The following is a 19,307-nucleotide window of genomic DNA, read 5'->3' as shown; positions in this document are numbered from 1 at the left end:
GGGTATCAGCATACGAGGTACCATCGGGGCATATTATGTTACACGCTCTTCTTTGGACATGTTCGATTTGGTCAGATTGTGCTTTGGATAAACTCGGAGACCAAACAGCACAGGCATATTCGAGAACTGGTCGTATCACTGCTTGATAGTATCGGAGCAGTTCCAGTCTATCTAGGCCAGACCTCTTGAGTTTCTTAAGAAAAAACAACCTTGGTACAACGCGCTTGGTTAAACAGTCAACATGCGTCTGCCACGACAATTTACGGTCAAGATTGACACCTAGTAACTTTGCATGCTCAACACACTTGACTTCAGATCCATTCACAGTGATTGGGTCAAACTCAGTTGGTGTTCTCTTACATGTAATGCGCAGTTCAACCGATTTTTTCTCATTCAGTTTCATACCATTTTCTTCGCACCATTTAAATATGCTGTTCATACTATCTTGAATTTTGCACTCGGAGTTCTTATTATATCTTTGGTAAAAGGTGGTATCGTCCATATATTTCATAAGCGGCAGATCGACCTGGAGGTCATCAATGAAGGCAACAAACAGGATTGGACCAAGCCATGATCCTTGTGGGATTCCTCCGTTTGGTTTTAGCCACGGTGAGAAGACATTCTTCAATTTCACTCTGTGTTTTCTATCTGCAAGAAAAGCTTGAATCCATGCTACAAGAACTTCGTCGATACCTATGTTCTTTAACTTTCTAATTAAAATGTGGTGGTCAATCATATCATACGCTTTGCTAAAATCCAATAGGAGAGCACACACATACAGTATATATATATATATATATCACATGTGGTCCCTGTATCATGTAAGGTTAGGTCTATGCTACTAGTAGTAGATACATGTGCTAACATTCCTGGAGAAATCTAGACACCACTGGCGGCGAGCATCGTATATTACTAAATAAACGTATTTAGGCCTAAGTTGTTTTTACACGCTGTGTACGGAGATCGCTCAATACATTAGGCCTATTAACTGACCCTACCCTCTAAATAATCTTTCGCTTTAAAAAAATGCACATGGATTTTCGAACAGTGATTTTTTTCCTGAAATTCCGTTCATGGGTTTCTTCGGTTGAAAAAAAAACTAAACTCAATTTGCCCAAATATGGTATTGATATGGCATCATCATGTTCATATATGGGCACACCATGTTTTTGTCACATAAACTTTGATAGTGAATAGATAAGAGCTTTAGATCTACGTTCGAACCGATTATAGTGGAACTTGTGTCAGTAAAATAATGGTCCAGTATCCTATAGATTTGGTGGTCTAAGCGGACTTTACATATAGGCCTAATTAGAAAAACAAATGGTCTAAAAATAGAGTTTCAAATTATCAAGCTAAGGCACACGTCGCAAATCAAGAACGCGGAGGCCAAAGCCTAATTAATTACGTTACGTACATGCCTTAATGTACACATTGAATACATGAAGGCTATTTTGAGTTTTTAATGAATGTAAAAAAATAACTGAAAGGGAGAAATTATTCAGAATTTAATGGAGATATTGCTAATGCGTTTCAGGCAATTTCATATTATTACCTCAGACAATTTCTTTCATATAATAATATCATCTTCATTATTACTATATTATTCGTGACCGATCGAAAAAGAACAAGAACAATCAACCGTGGACGTATGGCATTTAGTCACAAATATTTATTATTTATTTTTATTTTATTATGTTAGTTACGCAAAATCACTTGAAACCCTCAAGTTAAAGACATTGCTGCATAGACGTCAGGTTCTTCTTTATAACTTTGGAAAGGGGCTGCTAAAGTCGGATCGCTTTAAGGAATGGATCCCTGAAAAAGAAAAGCCGACAAGGTGTTTGCGTAAAGTTAATAAGTTTGATGTGCCACGATGTCGGACTAAAAGACTTGCTGCATCAACAATTCCAACTGTTATTGGACTCTTAAATAATGAATAGATTTGGACAATTAACCTTTAAAGACATTTCGAAGAGTATTGTTTTGTAACTACTTATGGGACTATAAAAATGTGATTTATAAGATTCAATTTTTTAAATTTGTAAATATAATATAAGAATTTGTAATTATTAATATCATCCTTTGAATTTGAATTTTGTGCAATTTTTATTGTACTTTTAGTTTAATGAATTTTACATATATTTTATTGGTGTATAAAAATAATGTGATTATTAATATTAGTCTCTATTTTTTAAAATTGTATATATTTAAGAATTTGTGCATTTTTTATAGTAATTTTAAGTTTAACGAATTATACATTAATTATTACTGTTTCATAGGCTTTAATGTGTTTTTTCTTCGTTTAACTTTGTTTATGTGAATTATCATTTTCATATGTAAGCTCTTCATTTCAACTATGAGTTGTATTTTGAGTATTTTTATACCGATTAAATAAAAAAAAAAATAAATGTTTTTGATGTCATTTTTAAAAAAGGTAATTATAATTTACGAGCACGATCCGGATGCAATATATTGTACTTGGTTGTTGCTTACGTCCATGTTCACTATAATATAGTATATCGAATGTTGATTTATTCTGCCTATATTTCATTTTTATCGTCCTACTCAATTTTTGGAACAAACTCTCGAATATGTAGGCTAATGCCAAATTTATGTAATACCATGGTACATGAAGCTAAGAAGGATAGACTACTACTTACTTTTAAGCTATGTTAATTTATTGTGCGCATGTGGGGACACTGCGTTGCGCCTTCATTCGATTACTCGACATATTAAATAATAGCCTACAACGCGTATACATGGCCTATGTCAAATCGAAACCTTCCTATTGTAGGCCTACTGTTATACAAAACCAACAACAGGCCTATGGTCTATAATATAATATGATTTGCATTTCTCCAACTACCTACTCCACAAGTTGTTCTTCTCGATCTGAATCACGTGACAACCCAATTACTTAGTTCGATTTGTGCAGTTAATTCTATTTCCAGTAGTAGATGATTGATCTATTGATGGGAGATTTATTTCTTCATATTCTACGGTTTAAGACAACTTCATGAGATAATTACAGAACAAATATGGACAGCCTTTGTTATCTATAATAGTTCTTAAATGTAAACGCATAATAATTCGTCAAAATCAAACTATTTTGTACAATTAGCTTGATTGAGTAATTAGAATTTGAACGTTTTTATACAGAAAGTAATATAAAACAGATGCGTATCCACCGGGCTGTCCCTCACACCCAAATTCTCCGTAATGTTTAAATTTACGTTTACGTGTTCAGTGGGCCTACTAAAGTTCTTCATTTTACCACTTGTAGAAAACGAGTACTGATTTAAAATAAAAAATTACTTACTTTTTTTTCAAATTTTATTAAAATTTTAAAAAATCGTGTTTGTAATTTCATAATTATTTATGTATTTATTCATTGTTCGTGTTGTGACTCTTCATTATTAGTGTTTTCATCTCTTCAATATTGCAAACAATTATATATGATTGCGAACAAGAATGATCTGCGCCTTTTCAATGACTTCGTAATCGAATTGATTAAGGAATAGTCTATTACCAGGGAGGTGAAAAAAATAATTATATTTTCAACTCCCTGCTATTACCATTGTCATTTGGTAGTTAGGCCTAATTGTATTTTTCTGTGTCTACTAATTCGCGTTTTATCGTCAGGTTGACCTCGTCAGTATACAAATGAATTCGATTCTTTGTCTAGGCATAGGAAATTAATTTCCTACTAACAAATTCTGTTGGGTCGGACGGAAGTGTTGTTTGTACAATTTGTTTAGACCACCACCACCACCACAAGAGAGGCATTTCCGTAGTGATTGGCATGATGGGTGAATATTTACGGTCAGATCATTATTTTGTATCTGTATGATAATTTCCAATACAAAAAAATCGATTCCCTAAATCGATCGCGCAAATCAAACTATAGAGGGCGGAATCACTGAGGCATGGAGGTTTTTTTTTCGGAATCGAACATGTACGTTTGAATGAATATTTTACTTTCTATTCTAAACAGGCCAAAAGGCGTAAATAATATTGAATTCCGTGTTCAGGATTGACGAATTTAAACTTAGAAACAATATGGTAGGTAAGACAACTTATGTGTTTGCCTAGGCTACGGCCTTGTCTAGCCTCTAGCAAGGCTAGGCCCTAGGCCAACATTCAGTGGTAATTTTCAGGCAAGGAAACTGCACAACGACCGCGACTGTCTGTTCGTGATGCACCATGCATGTCGCCCTTGTCTTTGTCCAACCAAAGCACCCGATCCGAATATCCTGAGTAAAACTTGCTGCTGAGCATAGTTAATAGTAGGATAGTTACGTAGTATTATATCGATATTTACTGGAATAATGTAATTGTATTTGTAGACAGCATTAATTAAATATATTGATAAATATTTTATTTTTTTTTTAGTTTTTTTTATTATTTTTTTATTATTATTATTATTATATTGATAAATATTGCTAATTATTAAAACATTTTTTTTTAAATGGCTTAAAAAAACTGCAGTTTTGAGAAACTGAAGAAAGGACATTAATGATTAAGTTATTATACAAAATGTTAATTTTGGAGAGGTGTCAATTATTTATGGGGAGTAAACATGTGGAGATTATTACTTCATTTTTTCTTTTAACTCAGTAACATTTTTTTTAAAAACTTATTAATTCATATAGAAAGAATGGATGTCATTTCGCCAGCATACAATCCATATCTTCTCAGGATTATTTCTGGTAATCTTCATTAGCTTTGTCATATGGCGACGTTTTAAAAGGTAAGTGTTTATTTTTAAATTGTTTTAATTGTAAGGAAACGGGGAGTGTACCAATATTAGTGACTCAGCTCGTTTCTATCAGAGTTTTAATAATAGTGAGTAAATTTTGTGGTTTAACCTCAAAATGCGATGCAAAAATAAACTGAAGATACACAGTACATCCAACTTGTAATTCAATTAAAAAAAGGTTTTTCTATCGCTTGTAAGCTCTATCTACACTTAAGTATCAAACTTTTTGTGACAAAAAATGTTAAATGCCCATTATAAATGATAATGTCATATCCCTACCATATTTGGGCATATCACTACCATATTTGGGCATATCACACTTTTTTGTCAAATGTAGACAGAGCTTAACATTGCATAGTTAGCAGAGGCACTTTTTACATTGTATATTGATTGATCATTTACAGTAGATGATTTTTGTTTCAGAAAGAGAGAAGTAATCGTGAATTGTTGGTTCTGCAATGTTAACTCCAGTGTGCCAGCAGGAAACGCCAACTGTTGGGACTGTTTACACTGTAACCAGTACAATGGTTTTGATAGGGTTAGTTTTTAATTTGCAATAAAATCAGTAGAGCATAACAGACTACTACACATGCTCATAAAACTGGTGAATCGATAATAAGTCATCAAAGACTTTATAAATCTACAAAAGAACATATATTACAATCCAGTCTTATGCTAAGTATGATAGCTCATTTGAAAATGCCAAGCTTGAAACTAAAGTAAAAAACCCGTTCTTTGGGTTACTCCTATATCCCATGAAACGAATAAGAAAAAAAATAGAGAATAACCCTCCTTTAGAACATTTGTTATTCAGGGGAGACCCCTAAAGTGACACTTCTGTGGAACCATCACAGAAAATCCTTATTCAGGGAACACTTTGTTCTCTCCTAAAGGTGCATTAAGCGCTGTCTACACTATCAAACTTGTTTGAGAAAAGAAGTGTGATGTGACCAGATATGGTAGTGATATGCCCAAATATGGTAGTGATATATGACATCATCATGTCCATATATGAGCATCTCACATAAAGTTGGATAGTGTAGACAGAGCTTTAGAGTATGTTAATTATCAAAAATTAGATAAGATAGGACTATCAAGAAGTAGGTGCTGCACAGGCAGGATCATGAATAAAAATAAAACAGTTCTTGTTTCTGCCTCAAAATGAAATATTTATTGTACTAGTACTTTTGACCATAGGTCATCATCAGATAGGACTAATTCCAATGTGATGCATAATTGACCACTCAAATTGCAAGAATAAAATCATGTGTGTTATAATAATGTTCTATTTCTACAGGAAGGAAACTACAACAAACCAATCCCATCACAATACTACGCAGAGTTCAACCAAGGTGTTTTTGCTCGCAACTCCAAGGCTACTAGCGACGACCCAAGGTTCAACAACATACTCTGTGATCAATGTAACCAAAACCAACAACTTAAGGTTCAACAACTTGCCATGTTTGTACCTGATGATGAGGTAAACAAGTAAAGCGCCCTCTAGAGCAGTTGTGCAGTAATAAACTTATTTAAGTGGTTTGTTTTGAAAAGAGCTACTGTATCTCCTCGAAATCACGTGTTTCTAAGCAAATCCTTAAACAATATATAAATAATAATGATATTTATTCGGTCATCAATGTAAAAATAACCAGGAATGAGAATAGGCTAAAAGCCCTAACAGATTCTGCACTCACTCCATACATACATATAGAAAAACAAGGAGATTATAAATGAAATACTGTACGATCAGTAAAAAGTATGATAATACATGTTTCAGAGTAACAATTTGATCAATAAAGAGAATCCAATATAATTAGACAATAACAATTTCTGCATGGAGTGGTGTAGCTTGGTGGTTAGATGCTGATCTCGTATTCCTGGGTTCAAATCATGTCAATAGTCCCAAAAGACTTGTTTAAGTTCTGTCTACACTGTCAAACATTATGTTACAAATAAAAGTGATTTGCCCATATATGGACATGATGATACCATATCACTATCATATTTGATCACATAAAGTTTGATAGTGTAGATAAAGCTTTAGACTTATGTGCATGTTTGAACAAAAGGCCAGTAAAATTTGCCAAAATATTAAAAAATATTTCACATGTAAATAAAAATATTTCACATGTAAATACCAAACAAGTTTGACAAAAAAAGTGTAATGTGCCCATATATGGTAGTGACATGATGACATCATTATGGTCACATCACATTTGTTGTCACATAAAGTTTGATGATATAGACAGAGCTTTAAATTACAAAATTGTAATTCAGAACATTGTATTTTATAATTTGTTGTTTATTTCAGAAAACATTTGATTATGAAATTGAAGAATATTCGGCACATTTGGACAGTCTTTACCAATTGTGCCTAGGCTGTGAACTCCAGACTCAACGAAAACTAAAAAATGTTGATGACTGGGTTCAGAGAAGTCTGCTGGGGAAGAGACTAATGCAGTTTAAGGTAAATCCATAATGCCACGCCTCTTTTTCATAATTATCTTCTGTGTGATTTGTAACGCCCCAAACCCCCCTTTAAAGGGACACCTTCAGGACCAAACATTTTTAAAAAATGTACCCTTTTTGAGGACTGTCCCTTGGATAGAAGTTGGTCATAATGTTAAACGTTATTTCTCTTGTTTGTTTTACAAGAAAGTGTCTCTTTAAATTATCCATTTAAAGTTAAGTAACAGAATATACAGCAGAACCCTTATTAAAGTGACACCTTTTGGACCAAACATTAAACAATTGTATCCTTATTAAATGGTGTCCCTTGGATAGTGATTGGTCGTGGTTTTAAACATATTATTTCCCATTTAATTTTTTATTTCACGGGAAAGTGTCCCCTGAATAGAAGTTTCGCAACCATGTGTTCTACTGTATACAGTCTGTTCTCCACTAATTTTAAACATCTTATAAACATAGTAAAGTGGAACCTTCATTTTACGTACGGCATGGGACCGAAAGGCGTACGTAAAACACAGGATTCGTAAAATCAAGGTTGACCTTAAATTGACCCCAAATACGTAGAGATCGTAGCTACTGTAAGGCTACCGTGTTTGCCTACTTTACTGTACAGCATGCAGGTGGTCACTAGCAGGCCTAGCAAGATGTGAGGCCTAACTAAAAAAGTACAGTATATACAGGCTGTGCGATGTTTAAATAAAGTGTAAATTAAAATATCAATGTTCTTGTATTTTCTATCAATAAAAACAGTCGCTGCTGTAGGGGAATGCACGTGAGTAGCTTGTCTCACACAGCAGAATTCCTCACACAGCCATTTTTATTATGCTTTGTTGTTGTTAAATTGCACCCTCAATGTAAGAAAATGATGACATCATCAGTTATTTTAGGCGTACGTAAAATCCAGGGTACGTAAAATGAAGGTTGTACTGTAACTACAATTTGTAAATGTTGACAAATGCACTTCATGTGCCATTCAGTTTGTTTTGTTATTTTCTATTTTGTTAGAACTTTACATCCAAAAAGCAAATACCACGTCGACTACCGTTTGTCCTGCGATGGTGTGTACTACTTTGTCTGGTTATTTTAATAATATTAGATGTTGCAGCATTTAGAACACAATTATATTTGAAAACTATTGTAGGTAAGAATATTGGCCACTTTTCACTGCACGAATGCGTATATGCCAACACCCCATTTTGGGCTGGAGACTCCCATATTTTGGACTCGTCTCATGATCTGACATCATGCTCTCGTTTTTCCGGGAGACTCCCGTACGTTGGGCTTGTTTCCCGGCCTAACATCATGCTCCTGGTTTTCAAAATTTTTTCCCCAGATTAAAAAGATAACCGAAATGTTCATGTATATTAATGTTATTGCAATATACTATTAATAATATATTAAAAATTAATTTAAAAAAAACACTTTTCAATTTACAATATTTAAGCGGTCATAAGTTATTATTTTTTTCTCAAATGGAAGGGGTTTCCCCTCAAATAGCCACCAAGCGATATTGTTTGTCACACTGGGATCGCCTCCTGGTCTTGATAATAAATAAAGGGCAGTGTTTTTGTTTTTAAACAAATATCACCTCCCATTTTTAGAACTTCAGATGTTGGCATGTATGCAAAAGCACAGTTCAGATTTCTAGGGGAAAACATGATAAATTCGCCTTTTGTTTTTTCTTTCAGATAAGAACCATGCATCCTTGAGTATCAATGTATGCACAGTTGTAATAAGTATTCTAGCCGTTCTATCAAGAAAACCTGTAAGGTATATAGATATTTATCAATTCACCTATTTTACTGAGTATTATCCCATACTCGATTGTAATTTAGGATAAATTTGGACACAACATTTTAACAAATTCCATTTTCATGCAATTCTAGTACAGTATAATCCCAGACTGAGACTAACTACATTCTGGTAAATATGCATTCATCAATTCTTTAAAAATTTGATATTAATAATCACTTTCTATATTTATTTTTTTCTGTCACTCTTTCTAGTTTCGGTTTTCATTTTTTTTTACACAAAGAAAATATAATGTGCTAGAGGGGTCTACGGTTTAACATTTTTTTAATGGTTTTGACATTCATGGCGTGTCATACCTATACTTTCAATCAAATCACCACAGTGACTGTTAATAGGATTTTGATACTTTCTACAATAAAATAAAGAAACAGAAGTTATATTCAGATTATTGTGTAGGTGCATCTATTCAGCACCATTCCGAGAAATTGTGATGTTCTATGACATTTTTTTTACGAGTATTATCGTTCCCGTAAACGTGTACAAATCTGATATTACAAATAAATTGGTCGCTCCAGCGGATGTTTTAACATCAGTCCATTGACTGTATATATTTCATGTCTTCCCTTTGTTTAATAACAGTTCTTTGGCTATTTTTGGTAAAGTATTGTCAAGTAGTAAATATTATTCGTCTTCCAAAACATTCTAACATTTTACTTTATGAATTTGCCATAGTATTAGGATATTTTTACTGTTATTTGAAAATATGTTTAATGCAGTTTAAATAATAATGGTAAAGTTTGAAAAAAATCTCCAACGGTTGAGTGCTTTACTTTATAAAAGGTTTGATTACAAGTATGGAGTTGATTTCGTGGACTAGGGTACATTCAGGCATGGTGAAAGTAGTTAAGTGAGGTAAACCGCAATTAAAAATTGTCATTTGAACGGCATTCGTTTCTGGCATTAGCTATCATAAATGCCAAGAATATGGGCTAGTGTGTTGTGTTTACAACGCCACTGCCTTGAGTAAATATACAAACAACATAATATGGCAGCCTTACTCTAGCCTTATACCGTCGGAACACACCCTTAGCTGTCACTCCAAGACATGATATGCCAGCCTTACTCTAGCCTTACACTGTGGGAACACACCCTTAGCTGTCACTCCAAGACATGATATGCCAGCTTTACTCTAGACTTGCATCGTGTGAACACATCTTTAGCTGTTACTCTATGACATGCCAGCCTTAAGCTATGTCTACACTATTAAACTAATTTGACAAAAAAAAGTGTGATGTGCCAAATATGGTGATATTTTAAAATATGGTAGTGATATGACATCATCATGTCCATATCTGGGTACGTCACATTTTTGTGTCACATAAAGTTTGATAGTGTAGACAGAGCTTTACACCGTGTCAACACATCTTCAGATGATATGCCAGCCTTAATCTAGACTTGTGAACACAACCTTAGCTGTCACTCCAAGACATGATATGCCAGCCTTAATCTAGACTTGTGAACACAACCTTAGCTGTCACTCCAAATCAATGCTGAATAGGTGTTCTACATTTTAACAAACCCATTGTTTGTACACCAGAGTTCAGTATGAGATATGCACTGTACTCGGGTTGCTTTGTTATGAGTTGGTTGTTGATTACAGATTAGCATATTAGCTTACAGTTTACAATGAAATGCCTGTATCAATTTTCAGGAATTTTACCTCCTTTCAGCTTCAAATTAACATCTCCTCTATGGAATGTATTTTTTAACTGATGCAAGAAAAAGGCCTTATCCAGTCAAACTGAAAGGGACCTTTGTGACACCCCAATTCAGAGGTCACTCCTATTCAACATAACATTTTAATGTTTTATTTATTTTTTCATGTTTTATACCACACTGTCCTTTCAACACTTATTAAAAAGACACTTTGTTCGGTGTGTAGTAGAATACACTTTGACATGATCCTTGAGTTTATTAAAACCCATATTATTTTTTTTAATTGCTTTATTATTTATTTTATATATATTTATATTCAAATTTATAATTATTTGTGTTTATAATTATTTTATACGACTTTACCACGTTGAAACACCGGTTCTCGTCAGATCAACTTTGGGCCTGGTTAGAGCTTAGATCAATGTTAGGACCAACAAGGTGCATTAAACAGTCCTGGCTTATAGTTTCAATGTAAATCTAAATGACATTGTCATTCACGACAGACGTCGGCCATAAACAATATAATTATTTAAATCTTTGTTTTTTGTTCTGGGCCCCAATGCTCTCATTTGCATATTTTGTCACTATCTTTAAAATGAATGAATAAATGTGTAGGGATTGAAAGTGAAATATATATTTTTTTTTTCTTTAAGGATTTCTGAGTTAAACATTTTTAACAATAATTTTTATTTATATTGATTGATCATGGAAAAACTTTTGTTACTTTTTAAAAAGTGTTGTTTTCTTTGTAAACTTGTGTCTTTGTGAACTTACATCTTTTTGGTTTAATTAAGACTTCAGTTCCAGTAATTGACCGTTATGTTTACTACAGAAGTTGGAAAAAACATTTTTTACGTTCATAAAAAGTGAAGTTTTCCTCTTAATTTCAAGGCATTGAGTGTTTCAATATATATTGTAATAATACACTCTCATTTTTAATATTCATGTTTCAAAAGAAAAAATATATTTTTTTTTCCAGGTTAACTATCATTGATCTAATTTGCATATTATATTGGATGCTTATGATTCTTCCACACCATGACACAATCGTTGATAGAGGTTTCCGCGCGTTTCCATGGCGCAGTGAGTTAGAGACGTACGTCATTTCAAAGGATCTTCCCACTGACGTTCAGCAAAAGTTTTTTGTTACAATATCGTTTGATGTTATTGGCTGTGTGCTAGGGATGGTATTTGTGAGGAAATTGTATATGGAGAGAGACAATAAGAAACTAAGGTATTGTGTTTACTTACCTTTGAACTTAACCAACAAACATGTCCAATATATGATTTACTTGGGTCCTTATCTTGGTGTGTTTAATTCACGTTTTGCCATCACCATTTAAAAAAGAACAACAAAACAAACACAACAACGTTTCCAAATTAGCAACAATAGAAATAACGGAAAATGAAATAGTTTTGATGATTCCATTTTCTTTAAAATAACTGATTGAAAACTGCTTTTACACAAATATGTTAAAGAGTAAACAAATTGTATTAGATACTGCAGTAACTAAAATAGAATAATTGGTTTAAATAATCTAGATATACAAAACACATAAACATACTCTATTATCAAAATATAAAGACATTTTTGAAAATTGTCTTCCTAAAATAGAAAATTACAGCTCTCTTAAATTTCAAATTAAAAGTGTTATTAATTGGTGAGAATATTTTTCTGAACTTATGAAAAACAAATAACAATACACATTTTGCAATAACAGAACAGGGTTTGATAAATCTAGATAAAGAAGATTAGACTATCAATGCGTCAAGATAACTATAGTTGTGTCATATAAACAACTTATGGCGTTAATACGTTTTTTGATGTTTATGTTCTGTGAAATTGTTATATATAATATATTTTTAGAAATGATTTTCAATAAACAAATAAATTCAGGGTTATATTTAGGCCAATAAACAAACTTTATAAAAAAAAATTTTTTCAAGAAAAATTTTCAACCAAAATACTGAAAATTAACTGCAGAGGGTAAATTATATAATATTTCAGCCAACCATATCAGTAAAAATCACTTTGAAGATGTATTGGCCCCCAAAATCATGAACATTTAAGAATATAAAATCAAACTTTCCATAGAAAAAATAAAGAAAGAATGATTTCACCTATAAAGAGACAAAATAAACTTTAATTTAACCAAAATCCATTGTTTGAAAGACAATTTTTTTGCTTTTAAATTACAGTTTTTTCAGGTAAATATTTATTTTGCCGATCCAATTTTTGGTCAAAATGAATAACTATTATATCACCTTATGGCATATTCAACCAAAAAATTATTTTTCAGAGGGACAATATATCTTTAATACAGTATTGTTCTTAAAAATCAGTAAGTATGGTCTGTTGGTTATACCAATTAAAAAAAATTTCGTTTTTATTTACCAAAATAAACAAAACAAAAACATTATTTTTTCTTTATTAAAGGAAATTATTAAACCAGCCAGTGTTCACAGATATTTCAAGACAGAGTAGTTTTTCTTCAATACCAAGTTGTGAAGTTGATGGTTTGGTTCAAAAGAAAGTTAGTGAGGTAACTGTGATGACAGACGATCCACTCAATTGCTCGCTGGGATCGCTGTCACTTGCTGGAGATGATCCCGCAAAACCAGGTACAGATATAGTTTGCATTCGACTGTGTTGCATTGTGGTACACATCACAGTCTACAGAAGTTCTACAGAATGTCCGTTAAATTACTACGCAAATTTGATCCAATCACAGTGTACGAAAATAGAGATAAATATTATGGAAATACTTGCATACAAACTAGGCAAAAATATGATTTATGAATTGTTTGTTATTTATTTAGATAAATTGAAATATTTTATTTATACTGGGCGACCTCTTCAATCAAAGACTGGTCTCCAGAGGGCCCAGTTATGATCAGTGGCTGTGATGTACTAATACACCGGGGTAAGCCCCTACTCTTCTCGAAAGATGTACTCTAGGTTCTTTAAAGTGCACATGAGCTAGATGTGTACACTGGACATATTTTTTACAGTCCTTATCCGAGAAGACTCGTTCTACTACCAGAACCATGAAGGGCCAACCAACGACCAACACATTGCAAAAAGCACTTCTTCCAAATTTCTATTTTTTATATTACGTGCCAGTTGACACATGCTTAGAAACATTTACGCACACAATTAAATAAAGCAAAAAATGTTGGTCTATTTACTACGGAATTTGTTACCAAGATAATTATAGCAAGTTGCGGTTTCTTTAATGCCACCAAAATGTTTTAAATACAAACATTTTTTGTTCTTGTTCATAGGAAGTGAAACCGTAAGCCTCACTGGAAAGGAGAGACGCCCGTTAATCAGCCCAGCAAAGTTCACGATTGGCGATTCAGTTAGAAAACGAAAGATTCCAGGTGATTATTTAAATTTAAAGGGATCATGTGAATGTGATTCTGCTGCATCTGCATCATAAATCTGATTTGATTTATTCTTTAACCAGATTATGCAATTATTTGGGAAAGCTTTTTCTAAAATAATCATACATTTTTTTTATTACAATGACTGCCTCATAAGCTTCTAAATTTTGCTTTGCCAAAAATTGGGGCAAAGAAAAAAATCCTTCTTTACAAAAATTGTCGGGAAGTTAAATGTAATTTCTTAAGATCTACACTATTAAACTAGTTTAATTAAACAAGTGTGATATACCCAAATATGGTAGTGATATGCTTAAATATGGTAGTGAGTTGACAACATCATGTCCATATATGGGCACAACACATTTTTTGTCACATAAAATTTGATAGTTACTGCAGTAAATCTATTTTATTTATTCTTTAACCTGTTTATGCAATAATTTAGCAAGCTTTTTGGGGGCTAATACTAGATTACATTACATTATTCTTCGTATTTCTAAAATTGGGTAGAACCAGAAACTTAACTTTGCCCATTGTCTGGAAGTTGAATGTAATTGCTTATTATCTTTTTTAAAACCTGAATTATTATTTTTTGTTGTGATGAAAATGAATAACTTTTTCAAACTATAACTATGAAATGGCCTATTCCAAAAAGTTTTATTATTTCATTATTTGTTCACGTTTTAATTTCTCTTTAAACACTAGCTAAAATATCTAGTGTTTGTTTTATAGATATGGACACGCCGATATCGGTTAGCCTTGCAAGTAGTCATACAAGTAGTGTACGTGGCAGTGTGCATTCAAACATGACTGAACGATTTTACCAAACGAAAACAAAAGGTAGAAAACAATTGTTGTTATCTCCTCAAGTTGTCTTGTTTTTGTATTATTATTTCATCTTTATCTCTATTTGTTTTTTTTTTCATTAAATGACATCTTTTTTGTATTTTGTGTACTTTTTTTTATTAATATACTTAAATAAAAACTACAAAAATGTTGTAATCAAAGTTGATTTCATATATCTTTTTTCCCCAGTTACTGTAGCATGAAACAGTGTCACAAGATACTGCTAGCGTTTGGCTGTGCCCATTAATAATCCTGGTAGAATTGAACTCTGGGCTATTATATTATTGTTCATAATTATTGTCTCTAATTACATAAAATTTCTTTTTGAACAACCAAAAATAGTATAAGCGAACTTACAGTATGTTTCGAAACCTATCAGTTTTCATTCTCAACTGGCGTTTCATCGTCTAGCGTTGTTAATCCCATGACGACGATGAGTTGATATAGCGCCACCAATAGGTCCAAAAGGACGTGCCCCCTTCTCCAATAGTTGATCATAAATGTGTGACAATTCGTGGGCTCCTTCATCTCTGTTCATGATTTTTCCATGTTTTCTGATGTTGATCGACTCTTTTATTTGCCTTTTTTGAGTGTCCACAATGTTTGAACTGTCCACAAGCTTACATAGGGGAAACAGGGAGGGCTTTAAAAACACGCATAAAAGAACATCGCACAGACACAGAAAACAACACGGGAGGGATTTTAACCAGGGCTCAAAGATCGTCTACATCATCAATCATAAAAAAATCTGCAATAACAGATCATGCACTACAATACAATCACCTCATTGATTGGAACGCTGCTATTCTTGAGAAAGAATGCAACACTCAAAAAAGGCAAATAAAAGAGTCGATCAACATCAAATCAAATTTTATGTAATACCTATTCCACAACCAGATGAAATTCTTCCAATATTGTCTCTAAGAAAACATAAAAACAAATTTTTGTTAAAGAATTGGATAATGATTTGGGTTATTCCCTAAACTTTCACATTGATTAGTTATACTCTCTCTCTCTCTCTCTTATAACTCGATGTCATTAAATCTTTTAGTGTATTTAACCATTATTTTCATGTTGTCATTTAAAACAGTTATTAAAAATATGTTTCATTTAATCACAGCGTTATGTTTATACATTTTCTAACTTTTTTTCGTTTTTGTTTGTTTTTTGTTTTCATCCTCTTTAAAGCTCTGTCTATAATGATGTCATATCACTTCTACCATATTTAAGCATATCACTACCATATTTGGGCACATATTTTGATAGTGTAGACAGAGCCTTAGTCATTATTTTTATCAGTAATTGTTTTGAATTGTAAGCATTACCTTTTTTTTCTTTTTTACCCTCTATCATATCTCATGCACTGAATGTTTAATAACTTTTTTCATCTTATCTGGTCATTTAAAACTTATGCAAATTCTCCTGGGAACTTAACATGGTAATACCATGGATGATGTTTCACTATTACCGTACAACAAAATGTTGTATGGCCTAATTCTGCTTTTAAAATAATAACCACAGAAAAATAAAAAGAATTTTTTTCTCAAGTGCCACAAACAATCACAAAAAATGAAAAAGATAATGTTATTAGTAACTTGTTGTAATCGCTTTTTAATGCATGTCATCATTACCCACAATTCAGTTTGGATAGTTGACCTTTTCTTTGATGACGTCGATTTATTATTTTAAGCTGTCCGCATTTTTATGTTACAATTTCAATAGAGCTTTTAGAGAAGTTAGCGGTTTCCCACTAAGGGCATATTTCTAATATTAAAATATAAATAAAATAGATATTAAATAAATAAAAATCACAAACAAATCCAGATAAATAAATACTGTAAATAAAGAAAATAATGTTTCAGGAACAAATACTTGTATTGTGTTCAGAAAATATACAGAAAACACAGCAAACAGATTTTTTTTTAAACAATGTTAAGTAATAGACAAAATAAATATATGAATATGACACTACATATAATTATACTAATGGGTAGATAGATATTAATCCGAGTATAATAATAGTATTATAAAGGTTAAAAATATAGATATTAAGCTCTGTCTACACTATCAAACTAGTTTGACAAAAAAGGTATGATGTGGCCAAATATGGTAGTGATACACAAATATGATAGTGATATGAGGTCATGTCCATATATGGGTAAATCACATCGTTTTTGTCACATAAAGTTTGATAGTGTAGACAGAGCTATAAAGAGGATGAAAACAAAAATAAGAAAATAACGAAAAAAAGCTAGAAAATGTAAAAACATTTGTAAATTTTATTTATAAAACATTGAATGAATAAATAAAGGTGAAAAAATCAAATAAATTTAAATTTATAAACTACTTATTTTATATTTTCGAGTAATCATTTATATTAATATTTATTTATTTATTATTAATGTTTAAGACTTGTCGGGCGAAAAGAATCAACAGGCAGCGTCTTCACCTGTGATGTATATGCTGTTAGGATTTAGTCTTGGAATCAACATCACAATTATTGTTGTGGTCATCTTTTGGAACACGCTTCATAAAACATCTTGATTCAGATAACAATTTTGTAGATGAAAGTTTGATGAAACGTGTTGAGGAAATGTTAGCAAGACAAATTTACAAATGAACTGTAGGATTTAAACTTGCATTCATGAAATTTTGTTAAGATTCGCCAGTTAAATGAGTGAGGGCCAAGCGGTTTTTGTACCGTAAAGGCCAACTCAGACAGCATAGTACGACGAGGCCCGACAAATTGTCTCGTCGGGAGTAAATGTTTAAAGTTCTCGCGACGACCTTAAAACTATGCCCGACGCTATTTCAAGACGACTTGTCTCTTCAGTATTCAACTCGGACAACACTGATGAGTCGAGACGTTTCTTCGGGCCTCGTTGTACGACGCTGTCTGAGTTGGTCTTAATTCATATCTATTTTATCGGCAAGAATTCGAGGCTCACTCACTTTGTTGTTCTTCTCAGATAAGCACTGTAAACTGTATAGATCCAGCAGGTTGTGTGTACTCTACTCTTGTGGGCAGAGGAGGTGCCTGAATGGGCATGGTGTGGCCCTCTTGGTCAGGTTGCCAAATGTTTAATAAATAAATAGGTTTACTTCTTGAAGTAAACAAAGTAAGCAATACAGTTAATCATATTCAGTTTCACTAATGCCGTGAGTCTCGAGTCTCTGTTTTCAAAACACCCAGAAAAGTCAGGCATGAGAAACGTGGTTTTTTATTAAAAGGTATAAAATGAAATATAAGAAGTATTTTTTATTTTTGTATTTTCTTATACTATTCCTTAGTTACATAAAACGGTTGAAAGGTCATGTAAAAGAAAAGAAACACCTAAAATAAGATAAAATAATTTATACTATTTTCACATTATACATCGGGAATAAACTCCGGAGAAAATTGTAGTAGTAGCTTTAATAATAGAAACACCAGGGACACGTGAAACGCTCTGGAGAACGCACAGTGGTATCTGTAGCTCATACCCTAGAGACACTTGTGACACGTGAAACGCTCTAGAGAAACGTACAAGTGTCTCCGGAGCTCTACTACTCTAGAGACACTTGGGACACGGGAAACGCTCTGGAGAAACGCACGTGTCTCCGGAATTATAATACTCCAGATACACTTTTAGTAGTAGCTTTAATAATAGAAACACCAGGGACACGTGAAACGCTCCGGAGAACGCACAGTGGTATCTGTAGCTCATACCCTAGAGACACTTGTGACACGTGAAACGCTCTATAGAGAAACGTACAAGTGTCTCCGGAGCTCTACTACTCTAGAGACACTTGGGACACGTGAAACGCTCTGGAGAAACGCACGTGTCTCCGAAATTATAATACTCCAGATACACTTGTAGTAGTAGCTTTAATAATAGAAACACCAGGGACACGTGAAACGCTCCGGAGAACGCACAGTGGTATCTGTAGCTCGTACCCTAGAGACACTTGTGACACGTGAAACGCTCTAGATAAGAGAAACGTACAAGTGTCTCCGGAGCTCTACTACTCTAGAGACACTTGGGACACGTGAAACGCACGTGTCTCCGGAATTATAATACTCTAGATACACTTTTGGACACGTGAAACGCCCCGGAGAAACTCCAAAAGGTCTCCGGAGCTCTACAACTCTAGAGACACTTGGGACCCAGTGAAACGCTCTGGCGAAACGAATACCTAGGACCACCCCGGCAAAACGCTAGTATTGCAGTTCAATTTGGAAGGGGCCTGGGTCGTTTTTTTTTCTCAATGATTATAAAATGAGAGTCGTATTCGATTCGATATCAAAACTGTATGTCTAAAAAAAGAAAATTGATTGACAATGAAACTGCGCTGTGCATATCTATAGATAAGATTCTAATGTTACAATGTTTTTCAT

At 33.0% G+C, this 19,307-nt stretch overlaps 1 protein-coding gene and 1 long non-coding RNA gene across 4 annotated transcripts in view; both read left to right on the top strand.

Annotated features, from left to right (window-relative positions):
* Window positions 1-19,307, top strand: part of LOC140045272 (uncharacterized) — a 159,069-nt gene that overhangs the window by 109,820 nt on the left and 29,942 nt on the right. The gene's annotated exons all lie outside the window — the stretch shown is intronic.
* LOC140043882 (uncharacterized) lies at window positions 3,952-18,175 on the top strand. Of its 3 annotated transcripts, none has more exons than XR_011844428.1 (12): window positions 3,952-4,065; window positions 4,656-4,753; window positions 5,186-5,300; window positions 6,060-6,242; window positions 7,074-7,229; window positions 8,237-8,372; window positions 8,920-9,001; window positions 11,679-11,933; window positions 13,137-13,321; window positions 13,520-13,623; window positions 13,985-14,083; window positions 14,816-14,851. XR_011844428.1 is itself a non-coding variant. In XM_072088362.1 (12 exons), exons 1-12 carry the CDS (start codon window positions 4,063-4,065, stop codon window positions 17,471-17,473), a joined length of 1,554 nt encoding a protein of 517 aa, XP_071944463.1. In that variant the 5' UTR covers window positions 3,952-4,062; the 3' UTR covers window positions 17,474-18,175. The 3 variants fall into 3 exon arrangements, 2 of the variants coding, with proteins under 2 accessions (XP_071944463.1, XP_071944462.1); XM_072088362.1 differs by lacking the exon at window positions 13,520-13,623 and adding an exon at window positions 17,340-18,175 and having other exon boundaries at window positions 14,816-14,923; XM_072088361.1 differs by lacking the exon at window positions 13,520-13,623 and adding an exon at window positions 17,340-18,175 and having other exon boundaries at window positions 14,789-14,923.

The sequence above is a fragment of the Antedon mediterranea genome, chromosome 3 (assembly GCF_964355755.1).
Source record: "Antedon mediterranea chromosome 3, ecAntMedi1.1, whole genome shotgun sequence".
NCBI lineage: Eukaryota > Metazoa > Echinodermata > Crinoidea > Comatulida > Antedonidae > Antedon > Antedon mediterranea.
This window is presented reverse-complemented; position numbering and strand designations above follow the sequence as displayed.

Bases quoted from the DNA above. Each gene is read 5' to 3' on its own strand.
- LOC140043882 (XM_072088361.1), top strand. The intron at 6,243-7,073 runs GTAAACAAGTAA...TGTTTATTTCAG, and splicing joins TGTTTGTACCTGATGATGAG to AAAACATTTGATTATGAAAT. The intron at 14,924-17,339 runs GTAGAAAACAAT...TTAATGTTTAAG, and splicing joins TTACCAAACGAAAACAAAAG to ACTTGTCGGGCGAAAAGAAT.